The 17,610-nt window shown below is 35.5% G+C and overlaps 2 protein-coding genes across 8 annotated transcripts in view; one reads left to right on the top strand and one right to left on the bottom strand.

Annotated features, from left to right (window-relative positions):
* LOC129789558 (E3 ubiquitin-protein ligase Ubr3) overlaps positions 1-17,054 on the top strand; it is a 31,389-nt gene extending 14,335 nt beyond the window's left edge. The window contains exons 8-15 of the mRNA XM_055826418.1: positions 10,487-12,203; positions 12,800-13,909; positions 13,979-14,185; positions 14,264-14,493; positions 14,578-14,961; positions 15,038-15,169; positions 16,449-16,588; positions 16,661-17,054. Coding sequence (XP_055682393.1) covers positions 10,487-12,203; positions 12,800-13,909; positions 13,979-14,185; positions 14,264-14,493; positions 14,578-14,961; positions 15,038-15,169; positions 16,449-16,588; positions 16,661-16,778 — 4,038 coding nt within the window. The 3' untranslated portion in view covers positions 16,779-17,054. The remainder of the gene's footprint in view (positions 1-10,486; positions 12,204-12,799; positions 13,910-13,978; positions 14,186-14,263; positions 14,494-14,577; positions 14,962-15,037; positions 15,170-16,448; positions 16,589-16,660) is intronic.
* LOC129789617 (uncharacterized) lies at positions 195-8,727 on the bottom strand. 7 transcript variants are annotated; one of them, XM_055826577.1, is made up of 7 exons: positions 8,459-8,727; positions 7,990-8,331; positions 7,464-7,784; positions 1,776-2,273; positions 1,477-1,697; positions 1,023-1,397; positions 195-954 (listed from the first exon to the last, which is right to left on the bottom strand). In XM_055826577.1, the coding sequence occupies exons 2-7, from the start codon at positions 8,248-8,250 to the stop codon at positions 636-638; spliced, it is 1,995 nt and encodes a 664-aa protein (XP_055682552.1). In that variant the 5' UTR covers positions 8,251-8,331; positions 8,459-8,727; the 3' UTR covers positions 195-635. The 7 variants fall into 7 exon arrangements, with proteins under 7 accessions (XP_055682552.1, XP_055682553.1, XP_055682556.1 ...); XM_055826578.1 differs by lacking the exons at positions 7,464-7,784; positions 7,990-8,331; positions 8,459-8,727 and adding exons at positions 3,138-3,802; positions 5,353-5,692; XM_055826581.1 differs by lacking the exons at positions 7,464-7,784; positions 7,990-8,331; positions 8,459-8,727 and adding exons at positions 3,138-3,916; positions 5,169-5,502.
* Positions 17,055-17,610: the final 556 nt, after the last annotated feature.

Raw genomic sequence — 17,610 nt, 5'->3', positions numbered from 1 at the left:
GTTTGAACGCATAAAAGTTCCATAAAAAGCTTTTTTTGCAAAATCCGAAAAGATTCGATTATAGAAAAAGTTTAAGAATAAATTCAGTTAAAATTTGACGTTTTTAAAGAATTTTGAAGTTGAACTTTAAAAAAAATCCTATGAATAATATCTGTTGATTAGAAAGCACACAATATTGATAAACTCAGAGGATATTCAGATTATTAAAATTATACATTTATTAAATTCACTGTTACAATTTTTTACGAGTAAATTACACTTAATATTTCACTTTTTTTATTAATCTTTTACAATTCACATTGAAGTTTGTTGCCTAAAATGCAATTTACAAATCAAAATTATAAACTTTATACTCTTTCTCCTTTTTTCTTACATTCATTTTTCTTTCTTGTTTTTCTCTTGATGTTTTAAAGAGTTTGCCAAAAAAAGAAATATTACGTGGGAATGTTATTAATAAAAAAATTTTTTTTTTCACGGAAATTTATCGACAAACTCCCCACGTATTTTGACATAAATATCATGTTGAAAAGTTAATGCTTTTTGATAAAGTTTGACGTATAAAATTCCTTATATGGGAATGCTATTGCTTAAATAACGTATTTGAGCTTAAATAAAAAGTAATTGAGTGGTTGGACCTAGCCGTATGTGTCCCAAAGATCCTCCTGTCCTGGTTTTGGTGTGTAGACATGTTGTGCCATATTGTAGACGATTAATTTGGGTGCTACAAAACCACCTGAGAGTGGGAGACCTTTGTGGTAGATACCAATTCCTGATAGGGGTACTGGTGGTACGGATACAACGTCCTGAGCATCTAAGAAGGGTACAGTTGTTTGGGCTGCATCTGCATCCATATCGGTGTGGGTGAATTCAATGAATTGATTTGTTTTTGAATCAACCTGTGAGCGGGCTTTGCCTTTTGTGGGAACATCGGGATTTCTCAAATAAATTCGAGTTCTGCAACAAGATGAGAAATTAATTTTAATAGATTTTCTCGGGTTTTTTTTTCTCAATAAGAACTTTACCTTTGGTTTGTCCCTACTTCGGTGTTATCATTAGATATCCAAACGCCAACATTATCCAATTTCCCAGTTTCAAAATTGAATTCCTGAACACGTATTTCGAGATTCACACGTGGGCCAATACTGCGGAATTTGACGCCTGTTACAACATGCCCAGGATTTGCTTGTAGGTCATCTAGATCAATTGCACGCTTATTCCATTCCATTGTGTGGTAATCGACACCATTCTTTAGTCCTGAATCCAATAAGCGGTAGTCATTGACTGCTTTCCATTCAACTGTTGAAGCATTAATGACGCCACGTGGTAGGAGTTCACCCTGTTGAATTTGAAGGTGCATAATGCGGTTTACCTTCCTGAAACGTACCCCTACGATGACCCTAAAAAAAGTTTAGAAAAGGTTAAAATTTTTGTTAGAATTTTCCAACAAGAATTGTTTAATAAATTAATTCAGCTCACTTATTTCTGTCGATGTCAGACACAGTTTCGCGTAGATTGAAATATCTGTCGGATTTGTAGCCTTGCTCGTCGCATAGACAGAAGCAGTAGCTGCAGTGCCAGAAGAGCCAACGCCACCAAGAATCGACCTTGGTTGTTCCACGTACGCAAGTACTTTCCTCACCCAATACACGTCCATTTTCATACCGAATGTACTCATAGCGTCGATTTGTGTGCAATTTCTGAAACATTCAGAACAAAATTAATCATTACAAAACAACAACAAAAAAGGCTAATTTTGCCCCGCTAAAGACACTTACCGATGGACAAATCCACATGTCTGAATCAACGTAGGTGCAATTGATAATTTTCCCCTTGCACTGTGGCTGTTGGGCACAGTAGAGATCTTTGAAGCAACCATGACTCTCAGTGAAGGTATATGCTGCACAATTTTCTTTGCACGTCCCATCGGTATTCATATCAACTTCATTTTCAATGTAACCCTGAAGGAGTCTCGTAAATTGCTCATATGTTTCACCCTCAACATGTACATCGGGATCACAGCGCCATACACTGAGCTCAGAACGTTCCATCACCCGCTTAACGAGCTCCTGTGTCCTTTCGGTACGATTCTCAAAGCGTTGTCGCATCAATTGGGCCTCTTGGGTGTAATTTCCCTTGCCGAATGTCTTTAGGAGCATCCAGGAGAATTGCATCATTGCATACCCCTTGAGTTCTGTCAGGGAAATGGCACTGTACATCTGATAGATCACTTGCTGGGCTGCTTTCTGACTCGAACATACTTGATCTTTTACTTCCTATTTTCCCATTGGTTGGCATTTGCAATGAAATGAAAGAAAAGAATGGAAATTGCGTTAAAATACGGCAAAAGTTTGCAATTATTTACATTGGGGAAGTAAAAGAATTGCCTCTTAAACAATAAAAATAATATTTTTTTCGAATTGATGAGAAAATTCATTCATTCAAAGTAAATTGTTACAAATTAAACAACTAAAGTATTTACTTTCAAATTAGTTATATAGTTTCTTATAAATTTTCATCAAAATAGTTCTTGGTCAGGGGTGTAGCTAGAGATTTTTTAAGGAGGTTGACGTGGTTAAAATTTACTCATTTAATGCAAGACAAAGTAACGAAAACTGTCGATTTCTTGAATTTTCAAAGTTTGACGATTTCTTTTAACTCCTAATGTTTCTTTTTTATTTTTGACATTTCCTTTCTAACATTTTAGAATTTTTTACGTTTTACGTTTCATTCCAATCGTTTGATGATTCTTTTCTATCTTTTGACGTTTCTTATCTTATAATTTGACTTTTACTTTGATTTTTTTGATTATTTTATATCAAATTTTGACATTTCTTACATTTGGAGATGTTTCTTCTTACGGTTTGATGTTTATTTATTAAATGTTTGACATTTTTTCTGAAGTTATATCTTTTGTAGTTTGTTTTAATTATTTAAATTCCATTTTTAAAAAATCGTATTTTTTTACATATAAGTTTTGCACTCCTAAAGAACAGGCTGAATTTTCTGAATTTTTATTCAGAAAATTCAATTCCTGTTCTTTGTAAATTGATTATGTATTAAAAAAAATGAGACAACTATTTAAGGGCAGAAAGTATGTACAAACAATGCTCATATGAAATGGAAAACAATATAATTACCACCATAGCCTTATAGTACAATCCCTGATTGACCATAATACTTTCAATTTGATCAAAAGTTTGGGGAACTGGAAAGTTTTTGTCCTCAAAGACAGTTTCGGCAAAATCCGTTGCGGATAATTCATCAAAATTGGTCATTTTTTGCTTTTCCAATTCTTCACGGAAATTTTGAAATAATGTCCTCACACTCATGAGATCTCTCTCAAGTAATTTCCATTCGTAGATCCGATCGAGGGACACCAATTCGTAATCTTCCATTTCGTAGGTGATATTTTTGAGGGCAAACATTTTGTATAGTTTATATACAATTGGGAGGATACGATCGGGATTTTTGCCCATATTCACAACATTCCACGCATCATCTTCGAGTTTCAAGTAGTAATCACGGAGGGTGTCAATAATGGTGGTTCCTTTGCCAGCATGAACACCATCATTTACTACTCCTGCGATTATCACAATCACAGCACAAACACTTATCCACTTCATTTTGTGTCAAACACCTTCTTATTTTGCGCTATATTCCGTCTTGATCAATTTAATTCACTCACAATGACACATTGTCAACACCTCTTGATACTATATACCTCTCCGTTGAATGATACATTCACTTCACTTTGGGAGTTTATTATAATATATATTTGTTCAGTTCTGTCTCTTATATGATTCTTGATGAAATAAATAAATAAAAATAACTTGATTGCTTTTTGATAGTGTCAGCAGACACAGAAGCAAAAAATAATAATTTAACTCAACTCTCGATTACTCGGACTGATTTAGCACTAAATTCACATAGATAGGCAAAATTAGGGAAATTACTTCCATTTGGTTGGATTATATAATAATATTTTTACCTAATCTGAAGAAAGTCAAATTGTGAGCTTTATGATGTTTTAGTATTGAAATAAGAAATAGAAAAAGATTGAAAAGGTAATTGAGCGACACGCTAAAGAAGAAAAAAAACTTAAGCATGTAGTAGTTATGTTCTTTTCCTCGCAGTGTATTAATCCATAAAGTATATTAACATGAAGGAATAGAGAGAAGTGCTTATAAGTTTATTAGCAGAGAAGAAGAAAAAGAGAATCAAAAATTGCGCAAAAAAAAGAATTCTCAGAATATGATTATCAACTGTTTTCACATATATTTTTTTTATATTTTCCTTTTCGCAATCTACACAGCGAAACGTGAAATAATTCAACTGAAAATAATAAAATATCATACACTGAGAGTTTTATATGCGAGAGAACTCAGTGATGCTTTACATATTGAAAAATTATTAATTCACATAAAGTTTTGATAAACTTTAGAAAATTTATTTTGCATTTTAAAGACACAAACTTTTCAAAAACTTTTATCAATTCTAATGAGCTTTCTTGCAAAGTTTATGCATTCTTAGGTGAGAACATAAATAATTTAACTACATGATAACTAAATACATAGTCACGAATATATAAACGCTGCTAAATAAAAATGTGCACATGTTATCAGTAGCATGAGTTAAAGGTCTCTAAATGTATCCCATCATTTTATTTAATTTATGCCAGAAATATTTATTTTTGCGATTTATTTTTCTAAACTTTGTCTTGAGAATTCAAGATACAAATATTTATTTATTTTTTTTTTATCTTCACTTGGGTTGAAAAAAAAATAAGAAAAAGGAGCGGAAGAGATGAATAAATAAGCAAAATTCACAAAATGAATTCCGGGAATTCCCAGTATTCATTAACATTCGGTCTCTCTGCAAATGTCGCATTTAACAAGATAGGATTTATATTAAAAATTCGTCTTTCAATGGACAATTTATGGTGAGAAATCATCCGTCTCAAAGCAATAATTCGAATGAATTTGGGGAAAAACACTGAATTTGGTGTTAATCACAAGAGAAAACATCTGTACTAACATTGTGTGATTAACAGTGTCGTCAATTTGTACAGAAGTTTTTATTGTGAGGAATGAAAAGTAGTTTATCTCATCAAATGTATTTTCCACTTAAAAAAAAATATTTTTGTAATGAAACAAGTGGAAAATTCTCACAGTTTCTTTATCCTTCAATATTTTCTCACAATTCTGTGTTTAACAGAAATTCATTATTTAATTTCACAACGAAATGTTTGATAAATATTTCTTTTAATCACTCAAAATCGAATGTTGTACTTTTAGTGCTAATCAGTCCGAAGAAAAAAAAACTTTTGAGAAAAATAGTTCTTTTTGTACACACATAAGGGAGGAGAAATTCACAAATTATGTATTTCACTGAATATTTCCTCTTTGATACTGAGAATCACTGTTGATTTCGTTATCCGTGTTAGCTCTTGTTGGAGGTCTCTTTTGTTCACTGTGTACATGTTGCGAAGAGAGGGACGTTTTTAAATGTGAACAACTAATAAAGCTGCTGCTGATGTGTAATACATATGCGAGTAGGGGAGACAAGAAAGAATATTTTATATATATGCGGGACACTACCACAACTCAATGGATCCGTCGTAAACAGAGACAAATTTTACAGTTTATTTAATATTATATTAATTTTGGTCGAACGGGTCGAACTGCCAAGTAGGGAATGAGAGAAGCCTGAGCTTCCCCTACTTTTGAAAGCCCCCCAACACGATGATTTTGAATTGTGGGCATGAGTATTGAGAAAAACATCCAAAAGCAACAAAAATCCATGGGAATAATTGCACTATAAAATATCAACATCACCTGTTCACATCAACACACATGAAAGAAAAATCAATGAATTGTTGTAAAAACGTAATTTTGTGTAATGCATCAATACACATTGAATATCCCCACCCTAATCCGTGTGTTTTGCACATGTTTTCCAGCATGCAACATAAAAAAAGTGCACAGCATAGAATGCTTCATACACACAAGTGGAAAATTCTTCGCTTTGCTAAATAATTAATGCTTATCCACATCAAGTATTAATCAATAATTTATGGGGTTAAGGGAAGGGAGATTTTCACGTTGAAACAATACAGAAATTTGAGAGAGAGATAGAAAAGCACCTGCTAAGTAGCTTAAATTTCACAAAGAATCATTGAAAATTAGCAATAACTAATGCGTTGGCATACATTTTTCATGCTAAAATGTATAGTATTTTCATTTTAGTGAGGGGCATCGTGTTACCTTCTCAAGTAACATCCATTTTTGTGCTGTTGTATTGTTTGAAATTGAAAAATGAAAATTGTATTTTTCAGCAAAATCATCTTAAGGTTATTTAAGTAGATGCACAGATTCTTTCATTAAATAGTAATTCAGTCTTTACACTGGGGCTTTGCTTGAGTATTTTTTTGAGTTTTAATTTAAGTCGATGACTGAAGTTCACGAAATTCGTCTTAGCCTATTTCTTTTACAGTGTTCGTTTTCTTGGACATGGCTTAAGTATTTTAAACTAAATTTTGCACATAGAAAATCACAAACTTTGGCATAGTTTAGTAAACCTAGGCTTGGTCCTAAAACCTCAAACCAAGCTCTAAAAACTTAAGTTTAGCCTCAAAAACTTCTTAAGACTACATTAAAAAATTTAGGCCTAGCTTAAAAACTTTAAGCTTAGCTTATTTAGATGTTCGGCCTACTTTTAAAACTTGAGCTTAACTTAAAAAAAAAACATCGGAATACTTTAATAACTTAGGTATAACCTTAAAAAGTCAAGCTTAGCTTAAAGAACTTCAGCCTAATTTTAAAACTTCGGCTTGCTTTTAAAAACTCAAACTCAGCTTAAAAACTTTAGCTTCGCTTAAGTAATTAATAGAACTTACTAGCGAATTTCAACCAATAATATTAGACTTTTCCGCATTTTTGAAAATGCGAAAATTTCGTTTGTCCGATAGATTAATTAATAACACATTTGACAAATCAAAAATCTTCACTTTCAACGTCTCGAGAAAGTTCAAATATTGACTTAAAGCAAAAATTCACAAATACGATAAACGGAACACCACTGTACTGTTCAGTTATAGATCATTTTTTTGAAAATTATCATCACACAAAAAATCCTTAAGTTGTTTGTATTAAAGACAAGAGAAGTCTAATTGATTTGCATCAATTTAGTGGTTGAAAGTGCGATATTATTTCTCACACTCATCCGTCTAGACAAAGAAATGGGTCTCTGACGTGTCAGCATAATTTTAACAATTTATTCTTTCTTACATATAATACGCATACCTCTTTATTTGGTATGTAATACCTACTTATATGTACAAATTGAAGAAAGGGGAATGAATGAACATGAAAAATAATTTTTGCCAATGTTGGCAAAGTGGGTTAAAGGCCATGAGAGAGAAGAAAAAGAGGAAGGAATGTACACATTGTAAATTTTCAACCTACCTTCATGTAGTGCCCCATCATTTGGAAGAGACCGGACTTTCCGATTGCTTTGAGATCATTTGAACCCATTACAAGGAGATTTATCCTATCGAGCCATCCTTGAACTGAATTAGAATTGGGTGAAACGATGGATTCTGTGTAACGTAGGAGGGTTGTTGTTTCAAGCTTATCCACATGTTGGGCATATTGTCGCATATTTTGATCCTCAAGGGTGATCATATTCATGAGATCTTTCAACTCATGGAGACTCCATTCGAGTTGGAAGTTGTTGTGGATGAAACGGTTGATACTCTGAATGGTCCATGTGGCTGTATTTATCGTCTTTTAGTGGTGGTTATTTACATTTTTATCCCAAGTGGATGAAAAGCAAGAAGAATACAAAGAGAAGAGAAAAAAACGCAGATGAATCATCAACGGCAATTGAAAGCACAGGAAGTTTCATGATCTCTTGACAAAATATCTTATATATATAACGTTTATATGTATATGTATGTGTATAAAAACATATCTCATGTCTCGGACATACCTCAAATTCCACATTTTGAATTTGTTGGGACAATTCATTCATCTTACTCATGATCTTTTCGTGTTTGTGCTTAATGAAGGGTAGATCAATTTGATCACTGAGTTCAGTTTGTTCAACAAGATGCCACCCTTCGGCAACACTCGCAAAAACCTCTTTAAGTAATCTCGCGACATCAATTGCATCCTCAATGAAGCCACTTGTTGGTCCTATGAGTATCACTGTGAAGACTAGTAAGATGTTTAATTTTCTATCAGTAGTCATTGTTGCCTCGTTGTCAGTCTCTTTATCATCAGATGAAATTCTATAAGATCGCCTTATCGTTTTTCGGTGGCAATCCTAAGGCTGGAAAAGAGAGAGAGAGAAAGAGGCGGTCAATTTGATTTTCTTTTATAACATTTTCACTCTGAATAATATAAAATTAAACTTAAGTATCCTCTTCTCCTTACTAAATTCATCCACACGTACTCACCATAGAAAATGGATTATGATGAAAAATACAAAATCATTTTTCACACAGTTTTTTTGTATTGCTATTGTATTGAATGAATCAGAAAAAAAACACACAAATTGAGAGACTAAGAAAATTTACACACTTGTTCAGTTTGATGGTAGATCAACAAATGCCAGATTCACATTCACTGGTGCTGAGTTTTAAATTGAACCTTTCTTGGGGGAATATAGTGTAGCCTATACATATGGCACAGACACAATTGAAGCTGAAATAAGCGGGAGTGTGATGGAAGTGAGATAGAATGGAGCGAACTGTATACACAACCGCCCCGGGCAAATAAGTTTTCAAAATGTGATTTTATCCACACCACAACATATCACACTTATATGGAATTTGCTGACATGAGTGTAACGACTGCTAAATAGTTACACAGAAGTCACTATTTAAGAGAATTTCCTACTGTAGTGAGAAAAGTGTTTTCCCAGGCACAAAGAGCACTAACATGTAACCGGACCTGCCACGTGCTTTTGAATGAAACTAAAACTTATGTTTTGTTGTTGGAGAAACTTGGATACATCTTAGGAAACCTTCTTGTGGTTGGTGGTGGACTGTTTTAAGCTTTATAAAGACGGTTTGAAGTTAAAGATGAGCAAAACCAGTTAAGGGCTACCAATATTAGACACTGCCGATTTTAGACTTAAGGCCAGAAAGGCCAGACTAAAGCTTCTGTTACTTAACTCTTCAACGGATTCTTTCTCTTTTAGTAAAATAAGTTAGGCCTGTTTGAAAAAGTAAGAAAACCAAAGCAAAACATTAAAAGATCCTCTCAGAAATACTGTTTAGGTGCCCTGAAAAAGATCTGGAACTGAGTCGAAAGCTCAGAAAAATGTTGTTTTAATCAGCCTGAATCAAGATACAGGAATTCAACTGACGCACTTATAAAGAGTCTATCTTTTCAGTTAAATTCTTACGATTCTTATTGTCACTCTTGAGATTTAAGACTCTAAACTCTAAACACTTGGTGATCTTTGACCTAGCAGAAAATATATAGTCTTTGTTATCCAAATGTATGATAATGATTTTTCTAGCTAAAAATACTTGTCTTTTCTTCATTTTTTTCTTTTCATTAATCTTGCTCTCTTTTTTTCTCGTCGTATTGAAAACATAGCTGCGATTCTTAATAGAAAATTGAGGTAAAAGAACTAAAAGGACCTGATTTTGATAGAGATTTATTCGTAAACTATCTAAAAGAAAGATCTGAAGAAAATGTTATTTAAGGTTCTATAAGGCTCATTTATGTTATTATTCTCTTACCGAGGCATTCTCGAGAACCCCTAACTTTTAATTTATTGAACAGATAAAATAAAGACAACGTTATAGTGGTTAGAAAATGAATGAATGATACTATTGTATGTCTCGTATGTCTCCAAATTGACAGTGTACACAGTGTTAGTCGTACAGTGCATATAACTCGCATCACAAGTGCAATATATAGGGGTAATAATTAATCTATGTAAATGGAATATTGTAGGGCACGATATAGAGTAAAGAACACACAAAAACAAATGGAGAAAGGCAATGATTAAATTAATTTCAAACACGATCAATAAAAAAAAGTTCAACATCAGCAATTTCGGAGGGTTCTGTTGCACGAAAGAATTAAAGGATATGACGTCAGAGTGACATTTTAAAACAATATTTATATGACTCACATAATAGAGTATAGAATTTGTTTGTTGTATCATTTTATCGCGACAATGAAATGGAATGATTTTTGTGCGGTAGGTTCTATTGCCCCACATTATACTTCCTATTAAAAAAAGTCTGAATTAATTTGAAGAGAAGTTTAAGGTTTTTTGGGATCTCTTTAAGACAATACGATTCAGAAATGAACGGACGTAATTAAATATTTAGACTATAGTCTGATAGAATGTCTTATTCAAACTAATCAAAACTAACTAAAGACCTAAATTATCGACTTTACAATTCCTATGAAAGTTTGATTGAGTCAGGATTGTATATCAATGTTCCCTTTAAAATTTGCAGAGTCTCTTCTATGAGATCCTTTCGAGTATTTGGGTACGAAATGGCCTTCAGATTAAAGGTCAAGCAATGACCTACATTCAGGCAAACTTCTGCAACTCAATGGTGGATATGGATTTATTCTTTCTCCAATTGTGCGCCACCCACATCCCAGCTGAGACTTTTCTCACAACGGCAATTGATGTGTTTGGTGTATCGGAGTGGCTTGGTATGGGACCCCTGACGTCGCCGCAGGAAATTGAACAGGATTCAATGCTTGAGGGGCTCCTAACTTTCATTGCAACCCTCGTGACGTCTCGCACGAATTTGGGTAATGACGAACCGACGCAGTGTAAGATTGAGATTAGTGCTCTCCTAGCAACGGGTGACAGGACGCACAGTCAGCTACTTGAGCTGATGCCGGAGAGATCGGGGAATGCGCACACGAGGAATTTTGAGAATTTCCTCAAGGAACTCTCGGTGTATCGTCCACCACCAGTGGGATCGGAAAATCTCGAGCAGGGTCTCTTTATTCCGGTTCCAGAGGTGTGGGAGAAATTCTACGATCCACTCCATGTTCTTCTGCGTGCGGTGCATAGGAGGGATTTTCAGAATTCAATGGATAGATTTAGTAATTATGTGAAGCAAGAGCAAAAGATGCCTAAAAGTGGAAATCTCTGGCCACCATTTCGCTTACCAGCACCAGTTGGGGAGGCATACAGTGATCCGAGTTCCCTTTTGACGTCACGTGTCTTTCATGCAACAATTCTCAGCATCTTCCATCGAGCTGTTCATTCGCACAACGTTTCGGAGCACTTGCTTGCTCTGGCGGTGTTCCTGCTGGAGATTGCCGTGACAAATACGGAGAAATGGTCACGGAGTTCAGTTGTTGAACGTGGTCGGGGGCATGCTGCGGCTAGGAGTGCTCGAGATCCACCTGAGCTGCTAAACTGCTACCCTGGAGATTGTCTCAGTGAAAATCTCAGGCATATTGTAACGCGTGTCTCGCTAACACCACCCGAACCACAAGTTTCCCCGGCAAACTACAACACCACGACGTTTGATAGTGACCTAGATTGGGATGTTTCGGAAAGTGACACACTGCCAATGCTGGTGAGTGGCAATGAAATGGACTACTCCAACACCTCCGTTGTCATCATACCGTCCAATAGAGAGGTGGCTGTTCCGCAGGATTTATCTATTGTACGACCAGACATGAATATGCTGGAGGATACTTCGTCAACGCATTCATTGCCACCACTTCCACTAGCGGAATCCATGCAAGCCATTACGGAGTATCCAATTAGGCTGGCACTGCCCTCTTCGCGTGAACCCGAGAGTCGAATGGAGGTTGCCATTCGGAGAGATTTGGGTTTAGCTGCTGGTGAAACAAGCCGTAGCACGAGTGAGATGTTCTCACCGACAAATAGCAATGGTACAGGTATGATTCTACCCTTTCAACGTGTTCAACCAGTAGCTGTGCCAAGTCGGAATCTCGATGTTGTGGCCGCAAGTTCAGCGGGTCCACGTCGTTTAGCCAACAAGAAGCGTCAAGTTGAAGGGGTGAATGCATCAGATTCTGATACTATTGTCATTGAAGAGAGCATTATATCGCTCCTGTTGAAGCTTCATTCGCAACTTAGTGGTACCCTTGATAGTTTCTCCCTGGAAGAAGGCACGGAAAGAGATGGAGAAGCTGAGGCTGGACCGTCTAGTCAGAGTATGCCGTCTACATCGAGTGGTGAGTTTTGTACATTAATGTTTGAATTTTGGGAATCGGGTTATGTTGTAGTCGGCCCAGTGGAGCAGTGGCAAAGCAGACGGTCCCAATGTCCGTTGGCTCTGTCCCTGGGAGGGTCGGCGGGTTCGAGACTCGGTGGTGTTTGATAGGCTGTAATGCAGATATGAAAAAAGATCTCATTCGGTCAGGAATATCCCCACTCGTTCCCAACAGTGTAATATTACAACGAGAGGCAACTCTTGAACTGATATTGACTGCTCTGCATCGTTGCTTGTGATAAAACTTATGAATGAGGAATATTCCTAACACAAAGTCACAATGCAACAAAATGCCTGTCTGATTTTGACGTCAGGTTGGCAGCCGGTCATTAAAAAAATCAAGCCAAAATTTGTGTGAGATGCCAACCTCAGTAATGGGACAAATGGCTATGTGTGTTGTTGTTGTTGTTGTTGTTGTTGGAAGGGAAGGATTTACGACTGTTAGCAGTTTCTCAAACAATCGACATTTCGAAGGCTCTTTTTCCTTCTTCATCAGGCCTGATTTGTCGTTCATTTAAACGAAATATTTACAAGAATTTCTGTATTTTTTTTTAAAAGGTGTAACAGCACCTTCAACGTCAGCTTGTGCACAACAACTGTTGCCAGATTCACGTATCGGTGATGGTCCGTACTTTATTGGGAATGTTCTGCGGAAGATTGCCAAAATGGATGATGCTTGTGCTGCCAATATTAATGACATTCGCAGGAAACTGTGGCCGAACCAAAGAGAACGTCAAGCGGAGCAGAGGGCACGTGAAGTGCGTGAGAAGGAGGAGCGCAGTAAGCGTGCCAAAGAGCGTCAACAGAAGCTAATGCAGGAATTTGCGAATAAGCAAAAGCAATTTATGGCAATGGCGGCTGAAGCAATGGATTGCTGTGACGAAGATGAGGAAGTTGAGGAGGCCCGTGAGAAGGAGTATGTGTGTATTATATGCAATCGTACGAGCCCAAGTACGGAGAGTGATCCAATTGGGCTTGTTGTGTTGGTGGAATCGAGTAGTGTTGTGGGGCATCGAAGGAAGACGTCGGAGCGCTTTGCATTGCCACTGAGTGATCAGGAGAAGAATCGTCCGGGACGAAATGTGAGACTTGCACATGAATTCAATAGACGCACAGAGATTCTTACGTGGAAATTCGGTGAGACATCGTGGTATTTGTCGAATAATCTCGCCTGGGAGGGTGGTGTACACGTACAATCGTGTGGTCATCATGTGCATCTCACCTGCCACGAGGCGTACCTTTCGTCGCTGTTCTCATCGCAACGCCCGCAGAATTTGAATGTGGAACGTGGGGAATTCCTCTGTCCGGTGTGTAGGCAACTATCAAATTCCGTGTTACCCCTTAGTCCGCAACTTGATCGCCCGACACCAATTGTACGTGTCCCAGCACCACCCTATGTCACTCTAGTCACAGAACTCACTACCCTTATTATGGAGAATGAACGCCCGAGGATGTCAACGAAGCTTTCTGAGGCAATGGGTAGAGCCATGGAGGACATGACAAATAGTACCCAACGCAAAGCCAAGAGAGTCTCACCAACATTGAAAAGTTTCTTCCTCTTTGTCACCTCTATTGCCCGTACGAATCTCGAGGCGGAGATCATTCAACGTGGAGGATCACTCTGTACCGATGATTCGGTACGATATAAACCCAAAAGAGACTGCATAGGTAAGTTTATTCTTTCACATTTTCCCTTTGAAATTTATTTAATTTATTATGCAAAAAAAATTCTTTCAGTTCCACTCCTTCATGTTCTATCGGTGCATGTGAGGGTGATGATTGAGTGGCCAATGTGGCAATCTTGGGCAAAACTCTGTGGGATTCCTCTCACGGATGAAGCCCCCGTGCCGGTGTATTTTGACGAAATAATACCAAGCCTCCTTGCTGATCCATGTGCGCTTATGCTTAAATTTATTCTTCTAGCTCCTCTTCATTTAGATCTTGGTAAATATTTTATTTTTTTTTTAAGAAAATTCTTTGATAAAAAGTAAATTTATGAAACAAAAATTCTTCTTTTTGTAGCCTATTTCACGTGCATCGTAAAGGCAATGTTCAATTTACTTTACTACCAAGTTGTGCTGCAAATTTGTGTAACACTCACGGAATTTGAGTGTAATGACATAATGGAACGATGGGATGTTGCAGATGGTGAACAAATTGAGAATCTTGGTATGGCATTGGCATTTGTTCTCAAGCACACAGATCGATGTCGTCGTTTGCGGAGGGAGTGTGTTGTCGATGAAACAGTACCGGTAAATATTAAAAATATTTTAACATTTCCCTTTACCAATTTTTACTAAATAATTTGGCTTTTTTTTCCTTCTAAAAAAAATCAGTCAACGAGTCGTGTGAATTTACAAGCAATGGAACAGCAATTGCAACGTCTTTGTCTCCCATTTTTACGCATTGCTGCCCTTTTGCGGCATCATCTGTACCATCAAGAGCTACCTGATGTTGCATCGCCACACCTTGAGTTTGTGCGTTTGGTGTATTTCCTTGAATTGGTGACCATTGGAATGGACTGGGAGGTGTTTAATGGCGCAAAAGCCCTCTGTTTCGTACCAGGAACAGACAAATCACTCCCAGCACGATGGTGTGAACAATTTATGGATATTAGACCGCCGTATAATCTCCTACAGGAGCTTGTTGTCAATCAGTATGCTGTTTGGTATCAACCGAGACTTTTGCAACTGCCACGCGAATATGAAAGACTCTTCACGGTGAGTTTTCTTGTTAATAAATTGCAAATTTTGTTCAATTCAAATAATTTTATGTTTTTAATTGAATTTTTTGTAGTATTACCACGAGCAAACTTGCCAAAAATGCCACCAAGTTCCTCTGGAAAGTTCAATATGCCTTCTATGTGGTACAATTGTGTGCCTAAAACAACAATGCTGCAAAGATCAGGAGTGCTGTGAGGCTGTAAGGGTAAGTATCAGTTTTATTTATTAATTTGTACTTGGTGGTGCAAATTCTCGAAGAGATGTTCATGATGGTGAAGATGAAAGGTGAATATGAGAGAATGTGGGGAAGTGAATAATAATTCAGTGGTAAAAATATCCGCAAAAACGGTTTTTGTAGAAAAAGTTTTTATAAAAAAATAGAAACGTGGACTTGAACTACATAGTCAAGTTAGTCTTCTGCGAATGTATAACTGCTGAGAATATGAGTCAGAGGTTACTGGGGGAGTTGTCTACAGCCTCCATATGACGCCCACTAAATCATGGCGTCAGGGTCTCATTTTCTGATCTGAAAAAAAAGGGTTTTTAGTAAGAAAATTCTGCTTTTGATCAGAAGAACAGAAAATGAAAAAAATCTTTTTTTGGTCAAATAAAGTTTGAAGAATAAATAAAAAAAATCTATTTTTCCAATGGGTGGAGAGTGATTCGAAAATTCATGCCTTTTCGTTCTTGAATCAAGTATCAAATCATTTGATCTAAAAAATGTTCCGTTTTAGCACTAAATTAATTTTATTTCAATCGAAAGACTCAAAGGGAAAAATTGTATGAAAAACTCAACACTTGCGAAAAATCTATAAAGGAAGTCCACAATTAATGATGTTTTGTACTTTCAATCATTTTCCGAATCCCAATAGCATGTTCACATGATTATGTTTTCATATTTTCATGACAAAGGTATTTTTTTCCTGATCAATTGCTTGTTTTTCCTGACAGAAAGTTTTTTTTTCTGATCATGAACCCATGTCGCTGATTAATCGTTAATTATCTTGATTTATAGCTTATTATCCTGTTCGATTGTTATATATTTTCCTGATTAAAATGGCAGATTTTTCTGACAAAATGGAACATTCCTCTTTGAATTGAAAAATTTTTCTGGCCAAAACTGAATATTCTTCAGATCAAAAGCAGAATTTTTTCTTTTTATTTTGGATCCTTTTTTATTATCCTAATCAATTCTTCTGACAAAATGGAATATTTCTCTTAGAATTGGAACATTTTAGGGACCAAAAATAGCGTTCGCCTGACCGAAAAAGAACATTCTTATAACCGAAACGGAATATTTTTTTGATCGAAAGCAAAATTTACTTACCAAAAGCCTAATTTTCTGATAAAAAAATTGATTCATGGTGTTACAGGTACAAGAAAAGGATTTAATATCGTTTAATTAATTTTCCAGAAAGTTATTTCGCTGCAAAATTTTAAAATATTAAAAAAAATACGTCATCAAAACAATAATTTTTTTCTAGCATTCAATAACATGCGGAGGAGGGACTGGAATATTTCTGGTTGTAACATCGACGTATATAATTGTTATTCGAGGACGACGAGCCTGCCTGTGGGGATCACTCTATCTGGATGACTACGATGAAGAGGATCGTGATTTGAAGTAAGGAAAAATCAAAAAAGAATTAAATTTTTCTTCCTGTTTTATTAATTATTTAATTTTTGTTGCTTTCAGGCGTGGCAAACCGCTCTACCTTAGCGAAGATCGTTTCAATTTACTCGAGTCTCAGTGGCTGTCGCATAGATTTGCTCATACGAAACATACTTGGGTATGGCATAGGGATTCTCTCTAATGTGGAAAAAATAAATAAAACTTTGCTCTTAGTGGGGAGATGCGCATTTCAATATAAAATCTTTCCCAATATATCCTTTTTACTTCAATTCTTCCTACCTGCTCTTATACCCTTTTCTTTATTTATCCTTAAAAAAATTTAGAAATTTTTTCTTTGTTTATTTTGGAATCAAAAATAATACAAAATTTATTATAACGGATTTTTTTTGTTGCGAAACAATTAACAAAATTGATAAAAAAAAATATATTTTTTTTGGACAAAAAAAAGTAAGAAAAATTGACAGAGTGAAAAATAAAATTATTAATACAATTTCTAATTATGTGATATTTATTAGAAGAAGTTTAGTAATTACGTAATGTAACCTCGAACATTAAACCTATACTTATTTACCATTACTTTATCATCTTCTTTGAACACAATTTATCCTATTATTATTATTATTATGTAGACTATATGTTTAGAAGCGAAAGTTAGAAATGTGTTTTTGTGATATATATATTGCTCATTTAACGATATTTTCTTTTTCTCCAGAAATGTTACGATTTTTTTCGTTTTATTCTTTCTCCGTAATCATTTCTATTAATTTACACAGCATCAATGAAGTTAGAACGAATTTTAATCAACTTATACGAATCTTCAATGACTATTTAAAAATATATATATATAATATGCGTATATAAAATTATATATTATATAAATGAGTCCAAATGTAGAGTAAAAAAAAATATTTAAGAAGCGTTTTAAAGAAAATTCACATTTGGGCTTAAATTTATTAAAAGGCGCAACATGGGGTGAAAACTTTATATTTTATGTAAATAAATTGCAAAAAATA

Source organism: Lutzomyia longipalpis, chromosome 2 (assembly GCF_024334085.1).
Source record: "Lutzomyia longipalpis isolate SR_M1_2022 chromosome 2, ASM2433408v1".
Classification (NCBI taxonomy): domain Eukaryota; kingdom Metazoa; phylum Arthropoda; class Insecta; order Diptera; family Psychodidae; genus Lutzomyia; species Lutzomyia longipalpis.
Note: the sequence above shows the minus strand (reverse complement) of the source record. Positions and strands in the feature narration are given on the sequence as shown.